This window comes from Alligator mississippiensis, chromosome 8 (assembly GCF_030867095.1).
Source record: "Alligator mississippiensis isolate rAllMis1 chromosome 8, rAllMis1, whole genome shotgun sequence".
Taxonomy (NCBI): domain Eukaryota; kingdom Metazoa; phylum Chordata; order Crocodylia; family Alligatoridae; genus Alligator; species Alligator mississippiensis.
The window spans coordinates 61721371-61747149 of NC_081831.1; the positions used below are offsets into that span (position 1 = coordinate 61721371).

A 25779-nucleotide genomic window follows, 5' to 3' on the forward strand; every position below is an offset into this window, starting at 1 on the left:
TCTAAGTCAGAGAAATACCCTGCTCCTTTGTGATGCAGGTTTCTGGATACTCTGTATTTCAAGGACCTGAAATTACTCTAGTTACACCTATGTGTGCTCTAATTAGGGAACAGCACCCCTTCAAAGACCTACCTCCGACCACACACAGCACCCCAGCACATGACTGAGTCGTACATGGCCTGAGACTACCTTCCAAATCCCATTTGCCACAGGTTCCACAAGCCACTTCCTCTGCTTTTTGAAGTTTCTCTCCACGGACACAAGTCAGCCCCATTCACTCATGTTGGAATGTAACTGTGTCCTCAGCAGCTGTTCTCCACAGACTGTCAGCCTGGACTGGGCACTTCAGGTTGTGCCGGAGGAGTGCATTCAACTCACCTTGGTACTGAAGGGGTTATACATCTTAAATACAAAATTACCCTTTTCCTCTCAAGAAACCAATCCATCTCTTAAAAAAAATTATCTATCTATCTATCTATCTATCTATCTATCTATCTATCTATCTATCTATCTATCTATCTATCTATCTATCTATCAAGATGGCCCTCTCCAAATACATCGCCAAGCCCTGAGATTTTCAGAGTGTAAATGAGAGGAGCCAGCAGCAGGAATGGTATAAATGCCACTGAACTAATTAAATTAGTAGGATTTGATTTAGTTACACAGTGCATTTTAAGATCATTTGAGGTTAGTGGCCTGACTTCAAATCATCTTCAGTCTATACCTGAATGTGTTCATCATGACTGACAGAAATGCCAGGACTGGAGAGGTAAGGAGACTGGAGCAGGGATGAGGTCTATAGGCTGCAAGTCTGATGGGAGACAGCGGGTTTCACGTTAGAATGAAAGCACATTGGCATAACTGTGTAGATAGGAAGGCTGTAGTTCAGGCCTGAGGTGATTAATCTGTCTGGGATCCAGGAACCCAGGACTGGAAAGCAGAGTGAGCCCAGAAGTAAGACTGATGTGCAGTGACTGGGTTGAGTGAAGGACTGTAACAGCAGAGGATGCTACAGTTCAGAATTAAGATGCAACAGCAGAGCTGTGCAGGTCCTCTTTTAGACAGGTAGGTACAGGCCGGGAAAGAGGTGAAATGAAAATGTGTTCAGACGCACAATACTACATACATCAAGAGCTGCTGCAGACCAGGGATTCCAGTGAACTGGCAGACCAGGCCAGCTACAATCTGCAACATAAAAGGGGAACTGCAGTCTGTCAGGACAGCAAGGCTCTGGAACAGCTGAGGGAGGGAGCCTGAACAGCTCCTGCCCACGTCAGGTTGGGCTCTATCCAGTGCCAAGACCTCATCTTCCCTTTCACCAGCGCTTGCATCCTAAGCATGAACAGAGTGCTTCTTTCCAGTTACATTGTGCAGCCTGCTTGCTCCACCCCCTTGGTGACCTGACAATGGGATCCCAGGTAATTTTCTTGCTTTCCAAGGTTCCTGGGCACATTCCCATAAACCTCAGAAAGAGCTACAAAACTGGCCTGCATCAATTAGTGGCTCAGAGCCTATCTGCTCCCTCTGGTGTGAAAGGGCTTGGCTGTTGGTGTGTAAGACCCAGGGTCCATGAGTTATGTCTGTGCCTTTGTGCATGGGAGCTCGTTTGAGTGGTACACTGGGGAATACACTGCGGTTTGCTGGCTCGGTTTACAGAGCTGCAGGAAACAACCTAAATGAAACAAAGGGCAGCTCATTGAAAGGTAATACAGAAATCCAATCAGTCTCTGCCTGTGCACAAAACTACATGTACAAACCAGCATGAGAGAGAAAGGGGCAGAGACAAACCATCCTGACTGGCTTCCAGGAGGTGCCTTGACAGAGAAATCCTAGAGACTGCCCATTCCTGACCCAAGAGACTGACCCTAGAAGTGGTCCCTCCAGAGCACTGGCGAAAACTGCTCTGTCACAGCCCAGGATGTACCTCCCTAGTGATAAAACAGAGAGGACTTTAACCCCTTGGGCTGCATCCAGACAAGCGCGGCTGTGTGGTATGTGGCACCGCAGACACATCTACAGTGCCACATACCACACACTCAATTGTTCTCCGCGCTGCAAGGGAGCAGCGTGGAGGGAGTTTTTGACCCCTGAATATCCAGGGTTCAAAAAGCCCACAGAGAAAAAAAGCAGAGCAGCACATGGACGGGCAGCACACGCTGCTCAAAGGAGGAGCTGGGCTGCCTGGAACCACGCTGCAGCTGCCAGCCAGGCTCCTTGCAGCAGAATTGCCACTGCTGCAACCCCGGGAGGTCCCCCGGATCACAGGTAAGGCTGCTGGGACCAGCCTAGTGCTGGCCCCAGTCTCCCCTGCCACCCCTGGGGTAACTTACCATGCGCCAGAGCACACGTAGCACAGGCGTCCCCCGGAGACAAGCAGCGGCGGTGCAAGGTGCACTGCTGCTAGTTGTCCCTGGGGTACTAAACGTCCACGCATGTCTATGATTGCAAACCCAGTGCCTTTCGCCAGCAAAACATTCTGAAGGGGAAAAAAAAATCCTTGATTTTTCTAAAAGAAATGGGAAGAAAAAGTGGCAGCAGGAGGCAAAAGGAAACAGGAATGATCTGCCTCCCCACTGAGGGTGTTTAATGAAATGCTCTACAGTGGGGGAGGAAAAAAGCTGGCTTTGGGCATGAGGCGCATGACCTACTTGCCTGTTATTAAGTCACTCAGGGCAGTCAACTAAACTGCTTTGACATTTAGCTGACAGAGGATTAAGCCTCGTTCACTTAACTCATTGTTTAGATTCTGGGCAATTTAATAACAGTTTCCCTGAGGAAGCTAGTAATATAATGGACAGTGTACAAGCAGGGAGGTAGAGAGAGATCCCACCAGGTGGGAAGGCAAATCCTCAGCATTAATTTAATTAAATCTGTGCTGAACTCTGTTGGAGACACCCATTTCCTCCCTGTTTGCTGAGATCCTAAGGAAAAGGCAAATGGCTATGAAACTATCTGGGAAAGGTCTCAGGGCTCCCTGCAGGAAGTGGTTAGGTATACAAATCTGATGGACATTACACGCTTATAGTTTCAAAGTGGTCTCCTGAATGGGTTTCAGAGAAGTTATGAATCAGTCTGTTTGCATGTGCATGAATGCAGGACTGAACCTGCAAATGAGCAGTGTATGAAACAAAGCCAGAGATTCTGATGGGGGTTAATGTGTGCAAGTTTTGCAGGCACAAAATCTGACCTACCTGGGGAAATGAAGGCTCAGAGGCATGAGGTGACTCAGCCAATTGCCCTGCAGGAGTCAGTGACAGAGTCAGAACTAGACTGCCACCACCAACTTGAGACTACTAGACCTTGCCCCTCCAGGTATGTCTAGTCTAGAGTTTGTGGTTTCAATTTTACTTAAGTTAATACATTGTTAATTAACTTGTACAAACCAAATGCCTTTGCAAATGCTAATATAATACACACTATACAAGGCTTGCTCCAGGGTGCAAAGACTATGTCTGCATTTCCAAAAAGGTGCCTTTTTACTATCAGATGACTAATACGCATAAGCTATCCTGCTTAAACACCTAAGGAGGGGAGACAAGGCTCTGTAATTTTTATTTTGAGGTAGCTAGGTGGGAAATACAGTGTTAACTCACCTAGCTACCTCAGTGTAAAAATTATAGCACCTCATCTCCACCAGGAGACACTAGGATGGTAAAGCAAGATAAGAAATGTCATTAGTTACCCGGTTGTGAAAGGAAAGCCGCTTTTACACAGCAAAGATAAAAACAGAACTAAAAGTCTATATTTATCATAGGGCTCAAGCTAATCTTCATCTGAAGGTCCCAAAAGCTGGCTAAACTCAGAGTGAAGGTTTCAAAGAGATTCCAGCAACTGAACAGAAACCAGTAGTCTAATAATGGGAGGTCTGCAGTACTGAAGGACTAAGAAAGACCCTGCATTCATAAGACCATAATGATTCCTGTGGTGAAGAAGGAAGATTTTCCACAACAGCTTCTATCCAGGATGGCAAAGGGACTTAGGTAGAAGCGCAAGAAGTGGCCTTATGCAGAACAGGCAGCTGCAAGGCCAGCTGCATGCCCAGCCTGTCACCCATCTGGAAAGAAGTCAAACAGCCTTCTACTTTGTCCCTTGCTGGCTGGAGAAATTCAGAAGCAAAGGGATTATATTCACAGACTTTTGGCAGAATGAAAGAGATGAAACAAAGAGTGAGCAGGCATGTGTATACTAGCAGGGGAGAAAATGTGTGTATGGGATTTTGTTTTCTTGGAAGAGCTGCATACTAAATTTCCTTTTTTGACCTTCTAATCAGCTAAATGCTGCACGCGGCTGCCTTGTGTACCCCAGAGATTACATGATGGCTTTGGAAAGTCAGCCCAAGGCATTCCTATCCGAGAGCCGCGGCTCCATTTATGCCACCCACCGTGCACACTCTTTCCAAAGGCACGGGCAATGACGCAGACTATTGCGAGCAATCACCTGAGCAGGCAGAAAGAACCTGTTCTAGGTTAGCACGGCGAAACAACCCCAAAACAACACAAGCCACCCAAACACTAACACATGTGGAAGCAAAGAAACATAAAAGCTCTAACAGAAACAGATTGGAACCCAGGAGCTTCAAAAACCTTTCCACAGCACCCTCCCGCTCTTCCCCAAAACTAGACCAAGGAGAGGTACAGGGTGAAGCAGTTCTTATCTACCCGAGAGAACTGTAACAGAGAATGCAGACATCTCCATTAGAACAGCCTCAGCATGGTAATTAAAGAAAACAGCAGTTATGCTTCTATACGGCTTCTGTTGCAGGTGTTGCACCAGTTAGAGAGAGAAAAAAGGGTCCTGTTCATAAATACCCATGCAAGCTCTCATCTATGAGGACAGTGCAGGGACATAGCTATGAGGAAGGATATTGGAATATAAAACAAGGGAGCTGAGACTCCTAAATCATTTGCAATTTGAAATTTGACTAAGAACAGAGGAGTCAGATACAAGGGATTTGACAGCCCTTTCCATTAAGTATTTGGCCTTGGTCATGAAAACAGTACTAAGAAAGACTACTGCTTAAATACCAGGACAGATCCTCTATCAAAAATATATGCATTGCATAGATTGGTGCCATTTTCAGCCCTCATGATATAAAGAGAGAGATGCTTTCCAGTGAAGTACTATGTAGTTACTATTCCCATGCATTCATATGAAGGAGTCCAATGTCTCTCAGGCCAATCACTTCTTATGAAAAACCTCCTTAGTTGAAGCATCCAGAAAACTGTATAGTCCATGAAACAAAAGGGATCCATCACTAGTATAGACTAAATCCACCAGAGTAGAATCAGCTGCAGCAAACAAACTTGCCCCTGCAGGATTGCTGCGAGAGAATTCAATTCCTGACAAACTACTCAAGAGGATAACTGGCAGGAATCTGGCATTTTACCTTAGTACCTCGTTCAATGCACATTTACTTTCATTCACATGCGACACACACGAGTCAGCCAGGTGAAATGCTGCACACAGATGGAGTCTCTGTCTGTGCTGAATGCAAATAAACAAAATGTCTTTTCTATAGCTTGAAGATGTGATTTCTTAAGCACTTTTCAATTGTGCAAGATATAACTAAGCCCCATTAATATATCTAAATCAATACAAAATATGCCACAGTGAAGAACTATTCATTTTCCTCCGTACCCCATGTGGCGTGAGGGGATACCACACAGAAACTAACAATAAACAGTGGAGAATGGGAAGCTAGTTCAGAAAAAAAACCTAAGTTCTTTCACTGAATCTTTCCATATTTCTAAACAGCAATCCAAGTGAAACCTTTTAGGAGAAGCTGAGATGTTTAACTCCCTCACGTACCCCACCTCAGCTGAGATCTACATGATTTCTCCTCGCCTCTGTACATGTGGCCAGAATGGGAAGGTGAGTTGACTAGAAAGCAAGAAGCCATGAGAAGACCTGGGAGCATAACAAGAGAAGCCTGATTCTGAAAACACTACAGAAGATACAACAGATCCAATAAAATTCAGAGATGTGCCATTTTCTAAGGTACAAATCCCAACTTGAACTTTGAATCTTACTATTAAGGGCATGATGCCCAACTTGACAAGACTGTCAATGCACAGACTTCAAGTGCGTAGTACTTGTTTCATTTCTAAATAGAGTCATAAGGAACTGGGAGTCCACAGGCAGAACATTAAAAAAAATAAACCTATAAAGAAAGTTTTTTACAAGATGCTTCTACTGTACAAGAATTCTGTTTTTCCTCTAGTGTCTTCCATCTAAAGAAAACAAAGACATTACCCATCCAGTGGAACAGTGCATCCCAACCCTATGTTGTGCAGGTGAAGAAAACAATACTGAAAGAGTAAGGCATGACTAGAGGGGATCAGCATCAGGGACAGAGTGATAACTGAAGTCCCCTGATCCCCCTCCCTCTCCTTTCTAGCCTCATACCTAATTCATTAGATTGTGTTGCCTCTATTATTTGTTACTCCTTTGTTAGGGAGTTTTGCTCAACTTGACGTTCCTGGTTAGGCACAATGTAGTACAGGCGACCAGGAAGACTAATGCCTGAGGGGTCCTCACTGTTCCTCTATTCTTTGTAGCACTTATTTTGCGTTGAGGGGATCTTTACCTGCACAGAGATGTGAGGGAGTCCTCGTCCAAAAAGCTGTGGTCAGTCTTCACAGAGGTGATATCAATAGGGAACAGCGAGGCTGAGGAAGAGAAGAGCAGGAGGTAGATTAGAGTCTCAGCTTGTGAATCACCAACTCCAACAGAAGACAAAGTGGGGATTTGGGGGAGAAGACAAGTGTGGAGAGAAAGAGGAGGAGGACAGATATGGAGAAAGAAGAGAAGGGGGAAGAATGAAAGACAAGTAGAGCAGAAGAAGGTTGGAGGCCTTTTAAACTCCAACAACTTGCAGTATAAAGAAGGATATGTCTCTATGGCACAGCCAAGTGCTGCAGAGGGCTACCAGAACTACTTCTGGACAAGCCAGCAAAGGTACTTGGAACAGTACTGCTAAATTAGCATGACACCCTGTCCAGACTATTTAGCTCTGATAAATAGCAGGGTGCACTACGGTGGGCAGAAAACCAGGTTTGTTGCATACCCAAACCAGCTCATTCAGGTATGTGGTACTCCACTGTGTTGGGAGATACACCCCAAGGGCTGAAAAATGCCATTAAAGCTGGGGCAATACATCTACAATGCATCACATTACCACATGGAGCACCTATCCCAGGAGAACACCTGCAAAATACTTGCTTCCCTGGGATCAAAGAGTGGGAGAGGGAAGCAGTGGTATCCTTCCCAGTGGGTCGGATGCAATATGCAACTACTCTACGAATAGCCCCAACCTGCCTTGGGAGTTTCCAAGGCAGAGTGTTCAAAATACATGCTCCAAAAGAAAAGTGAAAGGGTTAGCCATATCCTCTGCCCACTGTCCTCCACTAGAAAGATGATCAGCTGCCTCACATTTTGGCACCTTCCAGAGGACAACCAGAGAAGATGGACAGAAGGCAGACAGGAGAAAGATGAGCAGGCACTAGCTGGGGCCTCAGTGTCATGATGATGAGCACAGGAGAAATGCAGAGACTGGAAATATGGGTTAGACAAAGAGATGGTGCTGGAAAGGGAAAAACAAGGTATACAGGACAATGGATGGGAATACCGGAGACAAAAGCAAAGACTACTGAGAAATGCCAACCCCATTACTCAGGAGCTTCCTATCTCACCTGCTCATTCTCAGACAGGCAGTTTCCTCCCTACAGAGTAAATGTTCCAAGGGGAAGTAACCCTGCCATGTCCTGCATCTCTGGGGAAAATGCTTTACATTTTTTTAAACTGCCCCAATCATGAGCTCTAGCTGCTAAATCACATACTCCTTTCAGCAGCGAGAGAAAAAATTTTTGCTCAGAACATCTGCTAGCAGAGCTCCATACAGGTGTCAGAGACCCATGATGTGGACAGGGGCAGCCTGGGGGAAGGCAATGCCATGCCAAAGACTCTCTGTTAAGCTTATCAGTCCCTGTAGTGAACAAGCCATTTTAAGAGCTTAGCCTGTGCACACCAGACAGCAGAATCCCACCTCTGAAACTGCCCTACCTACACATCCACAGCAAGGCTCAAAACTCTAACTTCATAAGGGGAGCAAAACTGTCTAAAACCAGCGGCCATGGCACCAAACTGATGCATCGGGACTTCCTCTGCAGCCAACTCTGGCATCTAAGGGCCCTGGGCTGAGCATAGCTGGTCTGCATCTCTCAATAGCACTCAGTGTGCCCACGGCTCTGGTTCAAATGAAGAATCCTCATCTCTCTCCCAAAGGAAGGAAAAAAGAGAGGAGAACAAGATTGGGAGACAGCACTTACTGTGTTGCGATACCCTTCTCAGACAGTCCTCCTTCCCTAACCCATCCTGAGTCAAGGAAGTGGTATGGGATGTGGACAAGACAGCAGCCCTAACAGTATCACCCAATCTGCCCCAGCACTGACTCAAAAGACATGAGTCAGTCTCAGATAGCAGACGCACTTGCTGGCTTCCAGGCAGTTGCTGGGGGAGGGAATGAAGTTAGCACATGCTTAGAGTAGTGGTATCTTTAAAGGCAACTATCACTGCTTCTCCATCTCTCTTAGGATCTTCCAAAAATACTGCATGATGGGTGCTAAGCACCACCCAGGCGGATGCATTCTGTATGGCAAGGTCCCTCTGCTCTTTTCTCATCCCTTTTTAAGGTAGCTGTGCTTGAGAAACTACATACGTGGTTGTACTTTACCTATCTCCTATGAGTGCAAAAGCCTAGCTGAAACTGAAGCTGTGACGTACAGGCTGCAAAACAGAATGAGGCAGTAGGAGAAAGGGACTGGTTTAACAAAGCCTAAGTTGGGACAGGGTTTTATTTTTCAGTATCTAGAACCAGATATTTGTCTCCCTTTGTATGGCTGAGGAGCAACCCAAAGGAACTGGATATGGACCTCACCTATAGAAATCTGGCCAGTCTCTGCACTGGGATACACAAAGGGGTCACCCTTAAAATAGAAACTAGGAACAAACAAGAAGCCTAGGAAGCTATCAGTGAGGTGGCATTTTGTATGCATAACATGCTTGGAGGAGATGAGTGGAAGTGTCTAAACTGAACAACAGCTGGCTTTGCACACTGCCTAAAGGCTAAGCTTCCAGCTATTGTTCTAGCCTCCTCCTTCCCTAAACTAGCTTATGCTAAATTGCAATTATTCAACACAGGCCACCTACAGGGGGACCAGTGGCCTCCACCATCTCTAAGGTAAACAAAGTAAGGAGACAGGCTTTGCAAGGATTAATTTGTGAACTGGGTGTGTGAGAAGCAAGTCTGTTGGACGTATCCAGCCATTCTCTCTTCATACGTGCTTCCCTTCAGGGACCCCACAATAAAGTGATGTGACCAGTTTCAAGCAATGATCTGCTGCATGCTTGGAGAGTACACAAATCTTGCTACTAACTAGTGAGCGGGGGCAGGACACTGCCACCAAGGACAACTAAGTACAGAGAGGAAAAATATTCATTCCCACTCCTGTGCTACACCAAAGTTAGCTGTACATGTGTCACTGCCTCCAGAAAACACTAATTAAAATACTTGGAGACAACATTATCTATTCAGACTGGTCTTTCTCTGGCCTGGCCAGGCATCTTGTGAGCTTTCTAGCAGTACTGCTTGAAGGGGAGAGGTTCAGGAATGCTGAAAGGACAATAGTGGGACCAGCTCTCCAGACCTCTGTCATGTTGGAAGGTTTAAAGTTGTAATGTACAATCAAACAATTAGTGAATTGCCCTCTCTGTCCCCTTTTCTTTCCAGACTGGCCTGAGTGCTTTGAAAAACCTGCAGTGACCACCTGCATCCAAAGACACAGAGGAAAGAACCACACACACAAGGCAAAAATTCCTGAAACCTTCATGGTGGGAAGGCCTGGAATGTATCCCCATGGTCTGAACAAGACCACACAATCAAATTTGGCTCTCTGCATCCGAGTCTTGTCACCTGAAACCCTACCAGAGCAACCTAGCACAATGTCATCCTGGGTCAGAGCACATAATCAGCCAGTGACCCCCTGACAAAAACAGTTGAGCAGCCACTGCGAAGACCCTCCTGAATCTCTGTTATTCACACATCTCTAAGCTTCAGCTACCAGCTACTCTGAATCTAGCTACACAGGAGTCATCCTCTATATCAGTGTTTCTCAACCTGTGGGTCACAACCCAAAAGTGGGTCACAAGAATGTATGAAAGGGTCGCAAACAAACTTTAAAAAATGGATTCTCTTTTAAATGAGGTTGGGGCCCTGTGTACCCTACACACCCACCCCCTGCCCCACACACTGGGGGGGTGGGACTGGCCACTGATGTTTACAAATGGGCCTTGGTACGAAAAAGGTTAAGATCCACTGCTCTATACTAACAGGAGGCTCCTCTGAATTCTCTTGTTTGTCTGTCTTTACAGTCACCCACAGCTGATACCTGGGCATTTGCCTTTGGAGCCCATTATCCTGCCTCAAGTACTGGCCCAAAAGAGGAAAAGGGCTTGCCCTCTCTTCTTGAAAGTTAAGAGCCGTCTCAGGACTTCTCCCAGCTGGAGAAAGCTCAGGAATTCACTAGCAAAGACCTGGATGGCAGGAAGTGAAAGAGGAGATGAGCAAATTAACACTCCTCCCATTGCTACCCCCTAAGAATACAGCAGAGGCAGCCTTACCTTCATAAAGCTGTGCATACTGAGGAAATCCTGCTGCCCGCAGCCAGTCACAAGCCTCCTTGGCCTCGATTTCTGAAACAAAGCAAATTAATTAGTTTGAGACTCTCAAGCATCCAGAGACATTGCATTAACTCCAAAAAGCAGCGCTGTACACGAGATGCTGGTTCTCTCCACACACGTTCGGATCACTACTTGTGGCCATGAAACCATTTTTAAATCACATAAGCCAAAGTCGATGGTATCTCCATAAAATGGGCTGTTTAAAACCTATGTATCCCTTTTGGTAGCAATCACTCCAAAAGCAACGGTTAGCCTCTTGTTGGTTAGCTAGAGTCCACATCAAGAGCTTTAAGAGCACAACCCAGACAGCACTTTTACGGATCCTAGCCTTTGTTAACTTTACATGGAGTAAGAGCAGTGGTGAGGGGAAACTGGGGCCAAAGCTGCTTTGTGGCAATTCTGAGTGGCAGAAGTGCAGTTTCTCCCTCTCTACTAGAATCAGTGGCACTAGCATAGAATACGGTGCTATTTCACAAAGGCGGTAGAATCAGGGTCACTGTAGTTATACCACGAGGGACCTGCCCCAGACCCCTGCGCTGAAGTATGCCTGATGACCTGATCTTCAACACCTCTAGGCACCCACAGCCCCCAAGTTCTACAGCAGCTCTAAGAATCAGACCTTAGGGCAAGAACCCAGCGTGCTGCTCTCAAGCAGACAGACAAAGCTTGTGAAATGAAAAGCAGGACAATGAAGAGGTTTTCTGTAGACTTTAAAGGGGTCCAGCTGTGAATTATTGACAGTGCTGTCAGTATTTCTTCCTACATGGCCTAAAATGTCTCTTGATGACTCAATACAACAGCCACGGACAATTTAGTTTCTGGGAAGTTCTTGCAAGTTTCAGAACCTGAGGAGTTGGGAAAAATCAGCCAAATGCACAAGCAACTAGGGAGAGCTGTTCTCCGATGTCGGGAGTCCCACCGCTTAGTAAGATTCAAGTTTGTGATCATGACCAACACTTACTATAAAATGCAGAGAACCTTACTGTAAATTACTGCAGATTTTTCCCTGTCCATTTCCCTGTTTTGCAGCAGTTCTGTGGTAATATTGATATGCATATGGCCAGATCAGGCAAGAGCATCTGGAAATAAACCACCACAAATGCCATTACCCACCCCAACCAAGAGTATTCAATGCATTTATTCAGGACTTGAAAGAAAAAGCACAAAAACAAACATTTCAGTCAGGACTGAGCCAAAACCCTGGACCTGGATACTTCTGAGCTTTGGGGAAGAAGGTTTGGTAAAGGACTATAGATCTGGATCCAACTTTTGCAGCTGTTCTTTAACTTTACAATAGGTCAAACCAAACCCCTGGCTCTGAATCCACCCAAATGCTGAAGAGTTCAAAAGCCACAGGTTCAAATCCAGATCCAAACTGTGGCGCCTGGGTCAAGCTGTCTTCTTAAAAATTAAACTGAAGTTATTTTGGAAAATGCACGCGAGAATGTTTTGCTCCCCCAACTCACATCAGTCACTAAGTGGATGATATATACATTTTGGAACATGGCAACACAGAAAAGCATGCTGCATGCAAACTGTAAAGCTCAGAAAAAACAACCCGAAGTCAGTGCTTTATGATCCCTAAGAAGGACCACGTCGTATAGCTCTGATTCCTCCCGTCCTCATCCCCCACCACTCCCCTTCTTGCACAATATATATTTCCAGAAGAAAAAAAAAAAGAAATCAGAATTTTGTTTCTTGTTTATGAAAGGAGAGAAAACAAGTACTGGCAACCTAAGGGCACTGTGCTTAATTGAGCACAAGGGCTAAGAGGAAAGCAGGTCATTTCTAGTTTAAACGCTTACTATATGTTCCAAGACCCCATCAGGATGACCCTTGCCTGTCTGATTGCAAATTAAAGCATGTTGTACCTTCCTTTTCCCAAAGGATTATTATTAAAAATATGAGTCTTTTAACCAAGAACCAGAAAAAATTCCAGATTGCATTTTAATTCTCTTCAGCCATTAAAGATGCTAGCCTGAAGGCAATGGAGAGCAAAGTCCTCTTTTATCCACAGAGCATATACTGCCCAGGAAACATCCAAGCTTCCTATAAACATCCTCAAAGATGCCTTCCCTGAGAGGAACCCTTAGCAGAAATTAAAATCCCTGTGGCCCTTTCAGTCAAGAATCTGAGGAATTAGACGAGCGGGCCAATAGCACCTGCAGTTTTTGTGATGTAGCTATCAGTCCACCAAGAACTAGACTAAGCCCTTCATTTCATGTTGGTCACCAAATAAAATCTAGATATTTTTCTTTAAGGCAAATGCTGTAGATAAGCAATAAGGAATAAAGACCAGCCACAAAAAGATTTTTTTTTCTTTTTTTCCGCACATGCTGTTGTGCTGAGCTTACCCCTTAAGGTAGACAGATTGAATTGATAAAATAATATTGCAGAGCTGATGCTGAGCAGGTCTGATCTACCACACATGCAACCTCCAGGACTCACAAAAGCAAAAACATTGGCACAACAGTATTTTCTTCAAGTAATATTCAAGTTGCAGGCAGAGGTAGGCGACAAGACAGCAAAAGGCCGTGGAATCAAAGAATTCTCCATAGACCGAGAAAAGCTGCCTTCTGCTCCTCCACAAAGGCAGGGAGTGGCGTGTGCGCAGTAGGCAGGTCTGGGATCTGAGTGAACTCTACTTCACATCACCAGTGGAAATATGAAGTCAGAGAGTGACATTTCCTTCCCCTCCAAGCAAAGTCGTTCCAATATACACTGAATGGAGGAGGGGATAGAGAAGTGAGAGGAAGTCTGAAATGTGCCTTTCTTTTAGCTGGTTGCAAAGAGTTTCACGTCTTTTAAAATACGGTATTCACCGTGAAATGACGAATCCTGTGTTTTATCCCAAACCACTTCTTATAAGAAAGGATTCTAGAGATCAAATACACTAGAAACAAGGTGACAGACTCCACCCTGACCACACAGGATAATCTCCCCCAGCACCACTGCAGGCACTGGAAAAATTTCAAAGCATCTCCATGCAGGCCAAGAGACTGCAGTTGATTTCCGCCTTTGCTCCCACCCCTTACACAAAAAATACTTTCCCGAGGAAATCCTGGAAAGGATCTTTCCGAGGCCTGATAAGAAATGCTAGAATAATATTTATGATAACACAACCGGATTCCAAGCTGCCTACCAAAGGAAAAGCATCACGGTAGGATCCAGAGCAATGAAACAGGTGCGTGAGCTGCAGCATCCAGAAAAGTTAGTGCCCAATCTCCAGATGGATTTCTCTCTGTCTCAGAAATAACAAGCCACCCTGCAAGGCTCGTACATCCACAACTCGCCAAGAGGGTCACTATCCCTGTGGAAGGGGCAAAATATAAATTTGCTTTGAAAAGAAGGAGTGAATCTGTTTCCTAGTATACCATTGGAAAAATCAGAATACTCCACCACGCAAGAAAACCATTAGCACTGCCCAGGATAATGCCCTCCTCATTCTTCAGAAATGAATTAATAATATTAAAAAATGCACAACTCTTCCTGTGTCTTCCAGTGCGTATGATTTTGTATAAGTCCATATTGCAGACTTGTTGGGATCAACCTTATTTTGCATATTGTGGGGCTAATTTGTGGAAAACAGCTAAAGATACGTGGAGACAGAGTTTACAATTTCTCTGAGACTGACACCACAACCAGTTTCATTTTTCTTGTTCTTGATGGAATTATTAACATAATTTTCCTGAAATCTCCTCTATTTCCTTGAAACGCCTACACAGATCATTAATACCACATGAAGATCCATAAAAAGATGTCAGAATTAACCCTGTTTCGATTTTCATTTTTTTTTCATTCCAATGAAAAATAGGGGGAAATCTTTACTTTTCATTATCTTCTTGTCAAAGTGGGCTGCTGTTATATTTTGATTTCTACTGACAGCAGCCACTAAGTAAAAAACAGGAAGAGAAAGTGACTAGAATCAAAGTGAAATTGTCTCTAGTTTCACCACTGAAAGTAAAAGAAAGAGAGTAACATAAATACCGAAAGAAAAAGAATAATCCCTGTGGTTATTACTAGCACAGATCATTCCATTTCCTTTTTATAGAGAAATTTTATATCGACGCAACATGCTGGTGAATGTGTGTTATAGCTCCCTGTGTTATAGATCCACTGCTGCTCTGTATCCTAGCTGTTTAGGTCAATATGCAACAACAGTACATTGCTTTTAGCTCACAACCACCATAGTTTGTTCCCACTGGTGTTAGACGAGATAGCAGCCACTGCACTAAATAAGCAATGATTGCAGAGAAAATACACTGGGTGGGCAGGACGCTCCGATCCCATCCCACTCGGCTTTCTCTTGGTGAGATTGTGGGAGGGGGGAGGCAGAACGTTGCCAAGAATTCAGAAAGATCATGACAGGTCAGCGCGCTTTTAACACTACATACTCCTATTTGAAATTTCTGGGCTTCTCTCACAAATCAAGTTTGCACAACTAACAGAGGTAACCACTGTGTAGCACACCTCAGCACCCTCGAAAGGATCTTGAGGCATCCTAGTGCACCATGACATTTTGGTTGAGAATCGCTGTTTTAGCGATACAACACAGCAGCCATGATGCTCAGGAATGGCAGGAGCAAAGACAGTTTTAAGCAAGACACTGAATCACAGGATTTGCTTTATGGGCTGCAGCACAGCTCAGAAGCTGCAGATTCAGGCACAACCAACCCCGTAGTTAGTGCACACCACTAACTGGAGACTGTGGAGCACAGCAGATGGCTGGTCGGACAGACCCAACTCTGTAGCCACACTAGCACAATTCTCTCCCAGCCACCTGTGGTACGTGCAAACGCCTACCTGCTGTCCAAGCAGCATACACAAGCTGTGCTGGGGGAGGGCACACTCAATCTCTCCTTTAAGAGTTTTTAGGGACCATGGAAAATCCTATCCCAGGATAGACAATAAGCTTGCTAGTAAAACATGAGGGATACAATAAAATATGGACAATTGAAGATAAACGAGGCTCAAACACTGGATGCAAATTGAATTAAAGAATAAAAACCATTTCCTAAAGCTCCAGCTGTGCGCTTTCCCTTTAAAAAAAAAGAAAAAGGTTCAAGCAACACCCCATGAGTCCAGAATTTCTATGCAAGTTTCCAAATTCCCCATAAAAAGTCCCACATAGGCAATTAGTGTGTGAAAAAGAAAACCACCTCATAAAACTGCCCATACATTACATAATGGAAAGCGATGAAATCAGATGCCGGGCAGATGTGAGTGGGAGTGCAGTCTCTTTTTATTAGACTCCAGCTCAGCTCCAGTTTTAGGGCATGTAGCACTTTTGGGTGGTTTTTCTTTCCACCCTGGTTTAAAATAAGTTATTACATAAAAAGTAGAATTAATGTTTCTCCCTAGTCTGTAAACATAAGTGTCTCCCGATTTGTTATGGAACCTACAGAAAAAATCCTGGTATGTCCCCTGAGCCAATGGGGTATCCACCCATCTGTTACTTAAGAAGCCTAAGATCTGAAATAACCATTTTACATATAGGACTCACATCCAACCTCTGCTAAACATATTGAGCTAATTTCATTCCCGCTGTAACTGCACTGGGATTACAAACCAAACTCTACCTATGATGCCCAGTTCTGCCTTCATTGATGCAGATACACCCTCACTGAATTTGGCACTAACTTGAGATTCCAGGTATCTCTGAAAGCAGAATGTATCCCATTAAGTGTCAAATATGCACATCTCTCTCCTTACAGCATATACTGAAGATGTGTGTGCATGCATTCATTTGTATATACATATACAACTATACACATGTACACATATACTATACACAATATAAACTCACTACATGCATGCATGCATGCACGCACAGAGTTGGGCATGAGCAAGCCTGATTCTCCTCTCACTTAAACTAACGTAACTGGTCTTCTGGAGTTACTCCTGATAGACACCATGTGAAGGAGAAGAGACTCTGGCTCTGCACATCCTATTTATATGAGCACAGAGGAAACGAAGCAAATGGAATTATTCCACCCCCGCCCCCAAGACACTTAGCATTACATGAGTGAATAATGATGTGATACTCCAACGCTAGCGTCTTCCAGGTATGAGCTAAACAATGTGTGTGCTCCCACCCACACCCCCATGGGTTTTGGAAACCAGTTCTGAATGTTGCAATCTGGAGTCCTCTATCATACACACATGTGGTGTGAGGAACAGCTTTTCAGCATGGGAGACATGTGCCAAGAGCTTACATCCTGTAGCCCAGTAGCATTCACCATCCACACTTGGATCAGAGACTCCACATTTCGGTGCATATCATGGATAAAGAGCAATAGATTTCACCTCTTTATGAAACTCTCAGTATAATCCACCAATCCTCCTAAATTTCAACAGCCACAGGCACAGATAGAGTCTGGAGATAGGAATAAGAAACTTTACTGGTCACTCTCCCAGATACGGTGGGTCTCCATAATTAACTTTCACACAATTTCCAGGATTTGCAAGCCTTGGGAACGGTGCCCTGCTGCACTGCCAACAAGGGATTGTTCAAATGCCTCCCTCACACTCCAGCCTTGAAATATGTTGTCTGCTTTTAACAGCACTGATTCCATCATGACTGAGGAACCCTCGAGAGTCTAAAGCACTGGCAGGAGGAATGTCAACAGAGGGTGGAGGGTGGCCACGGTTCCAGCCTGGACAGGAGCTGGAGCTGATGTGGAGGAGGAGGAGGAAGAAAATGAATGGCAGAAGCAACTCAGTTCACAGTGTAAGCAGCAGATTAATATTCATATCCAAGACATGTACAGTACTATGCAGTATAAACATGAAGAGTAGTCTGGGGGCAGAAAGCTCTTTCAGGCAGCTGCAACAAACTACTTTATCATAGAATAGTGCCAGGCATATGTGCGCGCGCGTTTATACACGAGAGAGATAGACGTGTGCATTTTTAGGTGTTATGAGGTCCCTCCCTCTAGGATTCCCTTATTTGCTTGACCGACTAAACATCCTTGCAGCTAAGGAATGATGGATATCACTCGCTGGAGTTCAGCTTCACTGGTCTTAAGGCAGCCCAGACTGATGGTTTAACTCCAGTGAAAAACAACTTTTCTGGCAGGAGTGCCCATAGATTAGTGCTGCAGTCTCCCTAGGTGCCACTCCAATTCCTTTCCCCTGTCCAATTTGCTGCTCTGCCTTGTGCTTTGCTGTCTGTCCCCTCCCCAATTTGCTGCATGTCATACGCAGAGTCTGTCCATGAAGTTTGTGGCACACATAGTGCAGGTTGCCACCCCTGTTGTACTCTTCTCTTTGATTCTGAAAGCCTGGTAAAGGCACTAAAATCCATCATGCAGGAAGGAAATCACCAGATCACTAGCATTTCAGCTCCCTGTCTGGAGATGCCTAAGCATCCCAGCAGCACTGCAAAGACTCAGTAATAAAGCATACATTAAATCCTCCAAAGATAAAATGTACTCCTATTGCTTGGATAAATTTGAGTTGAAAATGCCATTCTGCATACATATGGGAGTCTACTTCCTCGTAAAATAGGCCTACAGACTAAGCATGCATCCACGATCCTGCTGATCAACGCAAGCAGTGGTTTTTACTTCAGTTGCTATATTACTGTATTTATTTGCATACCACACTCAACTTCTCATAAAAGTAACAACTAAAAATTGGGTAAAAGGAAAGATCTTTTTTTCTTCATTCTGCCTCCCCAAAACAAAGTGTGTCTTATCTGAGGGTACGTGGTATGTAAATATGGTATTTGGTGAGCATGCTACCCATCATAACTCTCTTTTTTCATCTTTTAAAAAAGAAAAGAAATTCAATTACAAAAATCAAAGGGCAATCCCACCACACTGAAGGCAAAATAAAGAAGAGAAAGTTTATACAAGAAAATCATACTGTGTACTGAAAGGTCAAAGTCACATCCAGCATTGCATGTTGTCAGGAATCACTATCTCCCACTTTGTGTGTTTAAAACCTTAGGCCTAAGGCAGCACTTGATTTTTTAATAATACATGAACATCTGGACTGTTTTACATGGAGACGTCTCAATAGCTTCTGCAAACATTAAGGGACAGATTTAAACGGATGTGCACAGATCTGAATTCCCAATGACTTTAGTGGGAATTACAAACATCATACCCTAGGGGAGAATTTGCCCTAAATAAATGCAATCCTGTGAGACCCATGAGAGGTAGATACGTTTTATAATTCCCATTTTACAGAGGAAGAAACCATGCCTCTTCACTCAATACTTGCCTCACTGGGTCAATATATCAACAGAAGCCAGTCCCCCTTTTATGCTGCACTGAAGATCACGGGAGTATCTAAACAAACCCAACTGTTATATCTTCAAGGCCCCGACAGCACTGCAAGCTTGGGTGAAAGGAGCTGTAGATGAGCAAGTGACAGAAGGACCGTTCTTAGCTTTTTACGAGGTGTGGTGCAACTCCTGTTATCTTCAGCCTCCTTCTGGTTTACCAGATAACTGAAGAAGGAAGTGGCCAGTCAACACTCCTGCGACTGAAAACAAGAGGGGTCTTTCTGTCTGTTTTTCTCTGTGGTTTTGTGCTACAATCAAGAAGATACCATGGACAAACGTAGACACAGCTAGATCATATGTCTGACAAGGGTGAGACGTGTGCTTGTGTGTGGGAGGCAACTTCATGCAGTTCCTCTCCCACAGGCAATTTATATGTGTGTTCCCCACACACATTTCTGCCCTTTTACCTCCCCTTGTCCATAGCAAGACACTTCCTCTCACGACCCGCAGGTCCTCACTCTGGTCTGCACCTGCCAACATGAGTGCAATGGTAGCTCAGGGGTTAATCACAATGTTAACCACAGATGCATAACAGATGTCTGGTGGAAGTGAGGGAGCGTGAAGGGCACTAATGGGAAAAAGAAAAAAAGGGCAAACAGCAGTCGAGCCCTCCTCATGCTTCTCCTTGACCCCCATACCTGCATTTTATGCACGTTTCTAACCAAGACGGGTGAAGAAGCACCAGTGAAAGGTGAAAGTACAGGCCTCGCTCCTCTCAACACAAGGATGATGAGACAAGTGCACACCTTGAATCTTCTCTGAGGAAGCAAGGGCAAATGATCAGGGCAAGCTCTTCCCTTTGGTGTCTGAGAGAAGGTGCTAACAAGAGGGGAAAGGCCCCTTTGAGCCCTGGTGGTTTGACAGGATTGCCTGCCTCCTGCAAGACACTTTGGTTATATCAGTTTGGATCATGTTTCTGGGCCGCAAAGCTACAGCTGCTCTTTGGAACAGTTTAGATCAGCACTTCCCAAACTGCAGGGCACACCGAGACAGAACTAGAAATGCTGATGCCCTGGGCTGCACAGGCTGCTGCTGCTGTAGCCTCAGCTCCCCAACCATGGGCAGCTGCTGCACCCACAGCAGCGTAGATGCCCCAGGGGCTGCCAGGCTAGCGCTCCCTCTAAATTGGTTCCCAGAGCTGGTACCCCACTTGCCCACTCCAAGTTCAGCTACTAGTCACACCCCTATGGGAAGTTTAGTCTAAAGCAGAATGCCCCATTTCTTTCCAGAGTCTTATACTAACGTGAGATAAGCTTCTGTGTCACTTGGACTATTTTCCTCCTTTATAAAAAATGGCTTTATTGAACCTTTCCCGCAAAATAAGAGTTTAAAAAGGGGGTTGCTCATAGACATAATATCCTGCATGGGCTAAATCAAAACTCACAGAAATCACTGAACTTGGGACTCAGTGCCCGGGAGGAAGAAATGCAGTCCATTAACACACCAACCTATTTTGACCCCCAACCAACCTGTACATATGCAAACACTTAAAATTCTGCTCCGGTTAGTGTTTACCACACACAGATTCTCTCAATGAGTCTTTAGTTTGAGTCCCATCAGGTACGGGGAGCTGCACCTACTAACAGGTTTTGAAATAAATTTGTGAGGGTTTGGGAGTTAGAAATAATGGTAAAAAAAAAAAAAAAGAAGCCATTTCAACATGTATAGCTTAGCACTACCTGCACCAGCCCCCTCCCCTTCAAAAACACACACACAAAGACAGGCACAGACACAGACACATCCTATTCATTGCAATGGCTTGTTTATTATACAAGTGAACAGATGCAAGTCTCTCCATACCTGATACTCCTAGGTGGTGTAGCCATGAATTTATTGATACATTAACTCATTTCTATGGTTCCTATTACCATGGCAGGCTGGCACATTAATGATAGAGACTGAAAGCCCCAAAGGAAATAAAAAGAAAACACTGACTCAGATGCTTAAATAAACACATCTTTTCTATCATGCATCCCACCCACCCAGAGACTGCTTCACTGCTTTCCTGTTAATCATCTTACTGATCACAAAAGCACCTTGTTTGGACTAAGGGACGCCGCATATTCAGTCAGCCTGTGGTAGAGCCTCTTCCTTTCAACGATGCAGTTCTTCCAGTGTAGGGGCTCTGGCAGGGAGACGATGCAGTGTTACATCAAGGCTACACAACAGACTTCTCTACACTGGCAAAATACTGGACCATTTGTTGCAACAGTGGAAGCTGTACCGTAGGAAGTATCAGGGATTTTACTGTCAGAGAAGAATTACACCAAAAAGTCATAGAAAAATAATAGTTCTGCTTACATTAACCTTCTCACGGTGGCTACAAGTGGTGGAGCTGTACCAGTGGGGAATGACAGGCATCAATTTTGTCAAGAAAAATACATTGCAATTGATGTGACAGTAGGGCTGCTAATATCATTCAAAACCATGAAAATTGCAACCACTCTGATGCAAAGTTGGAAGATATTGCTTCATTCCTCTCTAATGTGGTATTTGTAGCTGATTGAGCCTCAGCAGTGTCAGATTCTGACCAAACATACCTGCTTTCTGAAGTCTCCTTATCCTATTAAAACACTTACGAGCTTTTCTCAATGCCAGTGAAAAACCAGGGGCATTCTACGTTGCTTGAGCTTTTAAATCAAAATATAGAATATAAAGCCTTGCTTGATATGGGAGAGAATTTCCCTCTCTGTCTAGATTAATTTAATAATGTCAGTGTTTACTACTAGAAGAACCCCATGGAGAGTCACTGCACTATAGATTTATCTGAACTCAAAGGTTTTAAAACAATACAGTTCTCAGACAAGCAACTGGAAGATTCATACTGATTTCAGTGGAAGTTAAATTTAGCCCCATGGGTACCATGAACAGATCCTTATTTGTCATAACCAGTGCTAACTTCAAACCTCTTGAATACCAGCATGGTTAACCAGATTCTATCGTGTCAATAGGTTTTCTACAACATGATTGTTGATGCTGGAACGAGCTGGCAGCCTGGAGATGGATGTTACTGAAAACTGCTGTGTTTGGCATGCTCCTTTACCCACAAGCAGTGGGCACTGATTATCCTGCTGAGGCACAAGGGGCTACTTATGGTTTGGACTTGAGAATACATTTTTCCTGTCCTTTAAGTGGTCATACTAAAGAGTGATTGTTTTAAGTAGCTCTCCGGTTCTCCCTGCATTTCAGATGCTGAAATGTAACTCCAAATCAACCTCCACTACAGTGTCTATTCGCAGTGAGCTGCCAGCCTGTAGCCCATATGGGTGCTTACTTCAGTCACGCCTTCCCCCATCCATCATTCCCTATCCCCCATCACACCTGGCATATTGGGAACTAGTTGTATGAACACAGTTGAACCCTAATGCTGCAGATTCTTAGACACATGCCTCACCTTTAAACATGTGAGTAACCCCATCATATTGAAGTGAGATGTTGGCTGAACTGTGTAATTTTGTGTGCACATTTGTAGCATCAAGCCCTTCAGTTCTAAGCTTCCAGAAACAGGCCCTAGATCTATTTTATATCTGTAAGATCTATGCCTACCTGGAGCATGACTGAATTAGTATAAATCATCTATTCTCTTTTGCAATCCTGCAAAAACATCCACTTCATTTAGATGTCATTAGCACTATCAGTGCACTGGCCACCTGAATAATTGTCACTAGCAAGGATATCTCATTTTCCTGAATACAATGAAGTCCTGCTCCAATTCCACCACACCAGTCTCCGTAACTTTAAAATTTCTCTTCCCCTTTCCCCAAAGATTACATTAAAAAAATAAACCTTCATAAATTACAAAATTTAACGTTGGCATGGCTGGCATTTCAGCTATTCCTACTGATTCTTGCTAAATCTAGTTTCTGGCCCAGTCTGCTCTCTCTCTCTCTGCAGGACAGGAGCTGGAGGGTCAGAGAGCTCAGAAGGGCATTCTGGCAGGGCCATAGGAAGCAAAGGAAGGTGTGTGGCAAAGAACTGGCACACGATGCAATCAGAAAACTTTTATCAGTTGAGTTCACTATGAGAGAAACAAGCCCAAATATTAAAAGGGCCAGCATTTTGCTATGCCAGTAGAATCTTAACTTGGGAGGCAGATACCCAAAGGAAAATTAAATCCACGCTGTTCCCCCTCACATGTGGCCAAACAAACAATCCCACCCTTAATTTTACTTTACCAGGACTTTTCAGGACTCACATCTGGTAAAGCAGCATACAACCTCGCTGCATCTCCTCTCCAAACACACAATATGAAGTATGGGAAATCACCATTCAAGGCAGCAACTGTAACTCGTTTCAAGAAAAAAAAAAAATTTTTAAAGGAAAATCTTTTAAAGGAATTAACGCATTTAACCCTGTCCTACCCTGTAACACACAATCCAAAGCAAACTAACCAACTGCAAAAGAGCCACTAACAGGTCACTTAAACTGTTTCCCACTCCCCCTTTCAAGAAGACCTGCAGATAGAAATCTTTCACAAGGGTAAAAATGCAAATCTCAAATACAAGCAGACTCACCATGGCTGTAATTTTTAATCCTGGTTCTATTCATTGGAAACTGTGGATTAAATGAAGAGGAATATAAAAGCATGATCAGTGTCCCTTTCCATTGTCTATGTCAGCTGTTCCAAAGCACTGTCTGCTGGATACAGGAGGATTTCCAACCCAAATTCCTTCCTGCAGGCAGTAAGCTGGAGATCTGTCCTCTTTTCCACCCAGGCCTGTGGTGCTGTGAGCTAATCAAAACTGCCCTTGCTGACCTCATCCATCCTGAGAAATACTGAGTCCTCCCCAGGAAGGTATAGGACATCTATGGGGTGTGCAGTTGGGGGCTGAACCATATAAATAACAGGGGTGGAAGTAAGAGAGAGAGAAAGCAAACATATGTGCTTGCATGCAGCTTAACTCTTTCAGGCTCTCCTTAAACCCTGCCTTGAATTGCTAGATAGATGTACCATTTTTGCTCAGAACAACTTTCTAATTTAAAAGAGTGTAAAGGAATCACCCCACCCTCATATGAATTGCCTAGAGCAGAGGTTCCCAACCTTTTTCTTACTGCATACTCCCTTCCAGATTTACCAGCTGCCCACATACCCCTACCAGCATATGTTTTAAAATTTTAACCTCTTAAATGTCAATGATTATAATGAAAACTAAATCCACCATTACACAATTTCTCCCGCGTATCCCTGAGATGTTTGGCATACCCCCATTGGGAAGTTTGGGAACCCCTGACCTAGAAGATATGATATAGACAGATTCACCAGCACGGCCCAGGAGAGGGCTTTACCACCCCCAACCTGGATGGTTAAAAAATTCAAAGCTGGTTATAAAAGATGGGAGTGCCTATCTATAGCCTGTTCTCAGGCACCTAAACAAAAGTGTTTTTAGGAGCCCTGATTCCTGTTTCTCACACACAGCACCTACCCTCACCAACACGCAGCTGCCAAGAGTGGAGCTGACTGAAAACTTACTGCCTGTGTCAGGAAGGGAAAGATTGAGTGAAGCTGTCCAGTTCTACTAGTCACATCTCAGACCCTGCTTTCCAGGCAGGTGGCTTTTGTTAACATCTACTTTAAAAAGGGGGGGACAACATAAGACCTAATGACTAGGGGTTCTGCCCACTCGCAGCAGGTCTGAATTTGGTCATTAAAGTGTACCTATCGGCACTGTGACAAACGATGGTCAGAAATAAGAGTGATGACGATGTACTGCAAACCTCCAGAGAGGGCCAGAGGATAAAGAGGAAAGGAGATCCAAGCGTTAGTGCACTGGCACCTGGCATCTGGGAGACCCAGGTTCAGTGCCCTGCTTCATCACCAACTTCATGTATGACTGTAACCTGTTTGTACTTCAGCTCACCCTCTGTACAAAAGAGGTGACAGTACTTCCCTACTCATATGGGGATTGGGCAGACCAACTAAGGCAAGAAACAGATGGGAAATGAAATAGTCCAAAGGGAAAGTTCAGCTTACGAAGCAAATAAATTAGTCTGTAGCAGAAACCATATTCTCTACAATGCCAGTTTCCTGATTCAGTGTCCCTGGCACCAATCATTTACAACAGGAGCTGAAATATCTGCCATCTATGTGGAGCAGAATTCAGGTCTGAAGTAAGGAAGGGGGGCAAAGGTGCAACCTCTGAGTAAGCTTTGGAAAGGACTAGCAGGAACGCACCCAGCACACATCCAGCTGATGATGACAGAGTCCCTCACAGATGTGAAGGCATCTGAGTGGTCATCCAAGTTACCAGGGAATGCATGTAAAATTTCCACCAACACAGGAGTCAAAAGTCATTTCCAAATGTGATCTCATGCAACTGCAATGTAAAGAAAGTACAGGGCTTTACACACAGCCACTAGACTTCGTTTTTAACGGGAGGTCCTCTTTATGTCTCACTGACCTGATACTGCTGCTTCCACTTTAATCATATATATCATTATAGCTATTTAAAGAGTGGGTGACCTGCTGCAGTGGAACAGGAAGGCTCAAACTCGGAACGACAAACCTGTGATCCTCTCAGGGTTGTAAACTGCACTGATGTAATCAAGATCCTACAGGGAAGGAGGACCAAATGTTTCCCAGCCCCAACTGAAGGCAAGCCACTAGTAGACAGCTGACTCCTCCTCTCCCCCCATAACAGATAAAAGGCCATATTTACAGTGTACAAGACCATTCAATATGTGTACATGAATGGATAATTCCCCACCATCATCATCACTGACCTATAGCCACATCTGAAGCAGAATGTGAC

General features: G+C 44.4%; 1 protein-coding gene and 1 long non-coding RNA gene across 6 annotated transcripts in view; one reads left to right on the forward strand and one right to left on the reverse strand.

Annotated features, from left to right (window-relative positions):
- STARD8 (StAR related lipid transfer domain containing 8) overlaps positions 1 to 25779 on the reverse strand; it is a 116366-nt gene that overhangs the window by 15692 nt on the left and 74895 nt on the right. For 2 of the 4 annotated variants that reach the window (XM_006274731.4, XM_006274732.4), the window contains 2 exons: positions 10678 to 10749; positions 6587 to 6668 (listed from right to left, as the gene is read on the reverse strand). In XM_006274731.4, coding sequence (XP_006274793.1) covers positions 6587 to 6668; positions 10678 to 10749 — 154 coding nt within the window. Of the gene's footprint in view, positions 1 to 6586; positions 6669 to 10677; positions 10750 to 13091; positions 14183 to 25779 lie in introns of those variants that run through there. The other 2 variants (XM_019487878.2, XM_019487879.1) reach the window with 2 other exon arrangements.
- LOC109283258 (uncharacterized) lies at positions 1885 to 10683 on the forward strand. Of its 2 annotated transcripts, none has more exons than XR_009463981.1 (3): positions 1885 to 2265; positions 3174 to 3312; positions 5755 to 6140. It is a non-coding gene; the product is annotated as an uncharacterized LOC109283258 (long non-coding RNA). The 2 variants fall into 2 exon arrangements; XR_009463982.1 differs by lacking the exon at positions 5755 to 6140 and adding an exon at positions 9788 to 10683 and having other exon boundaries at positions 2012 to 2265.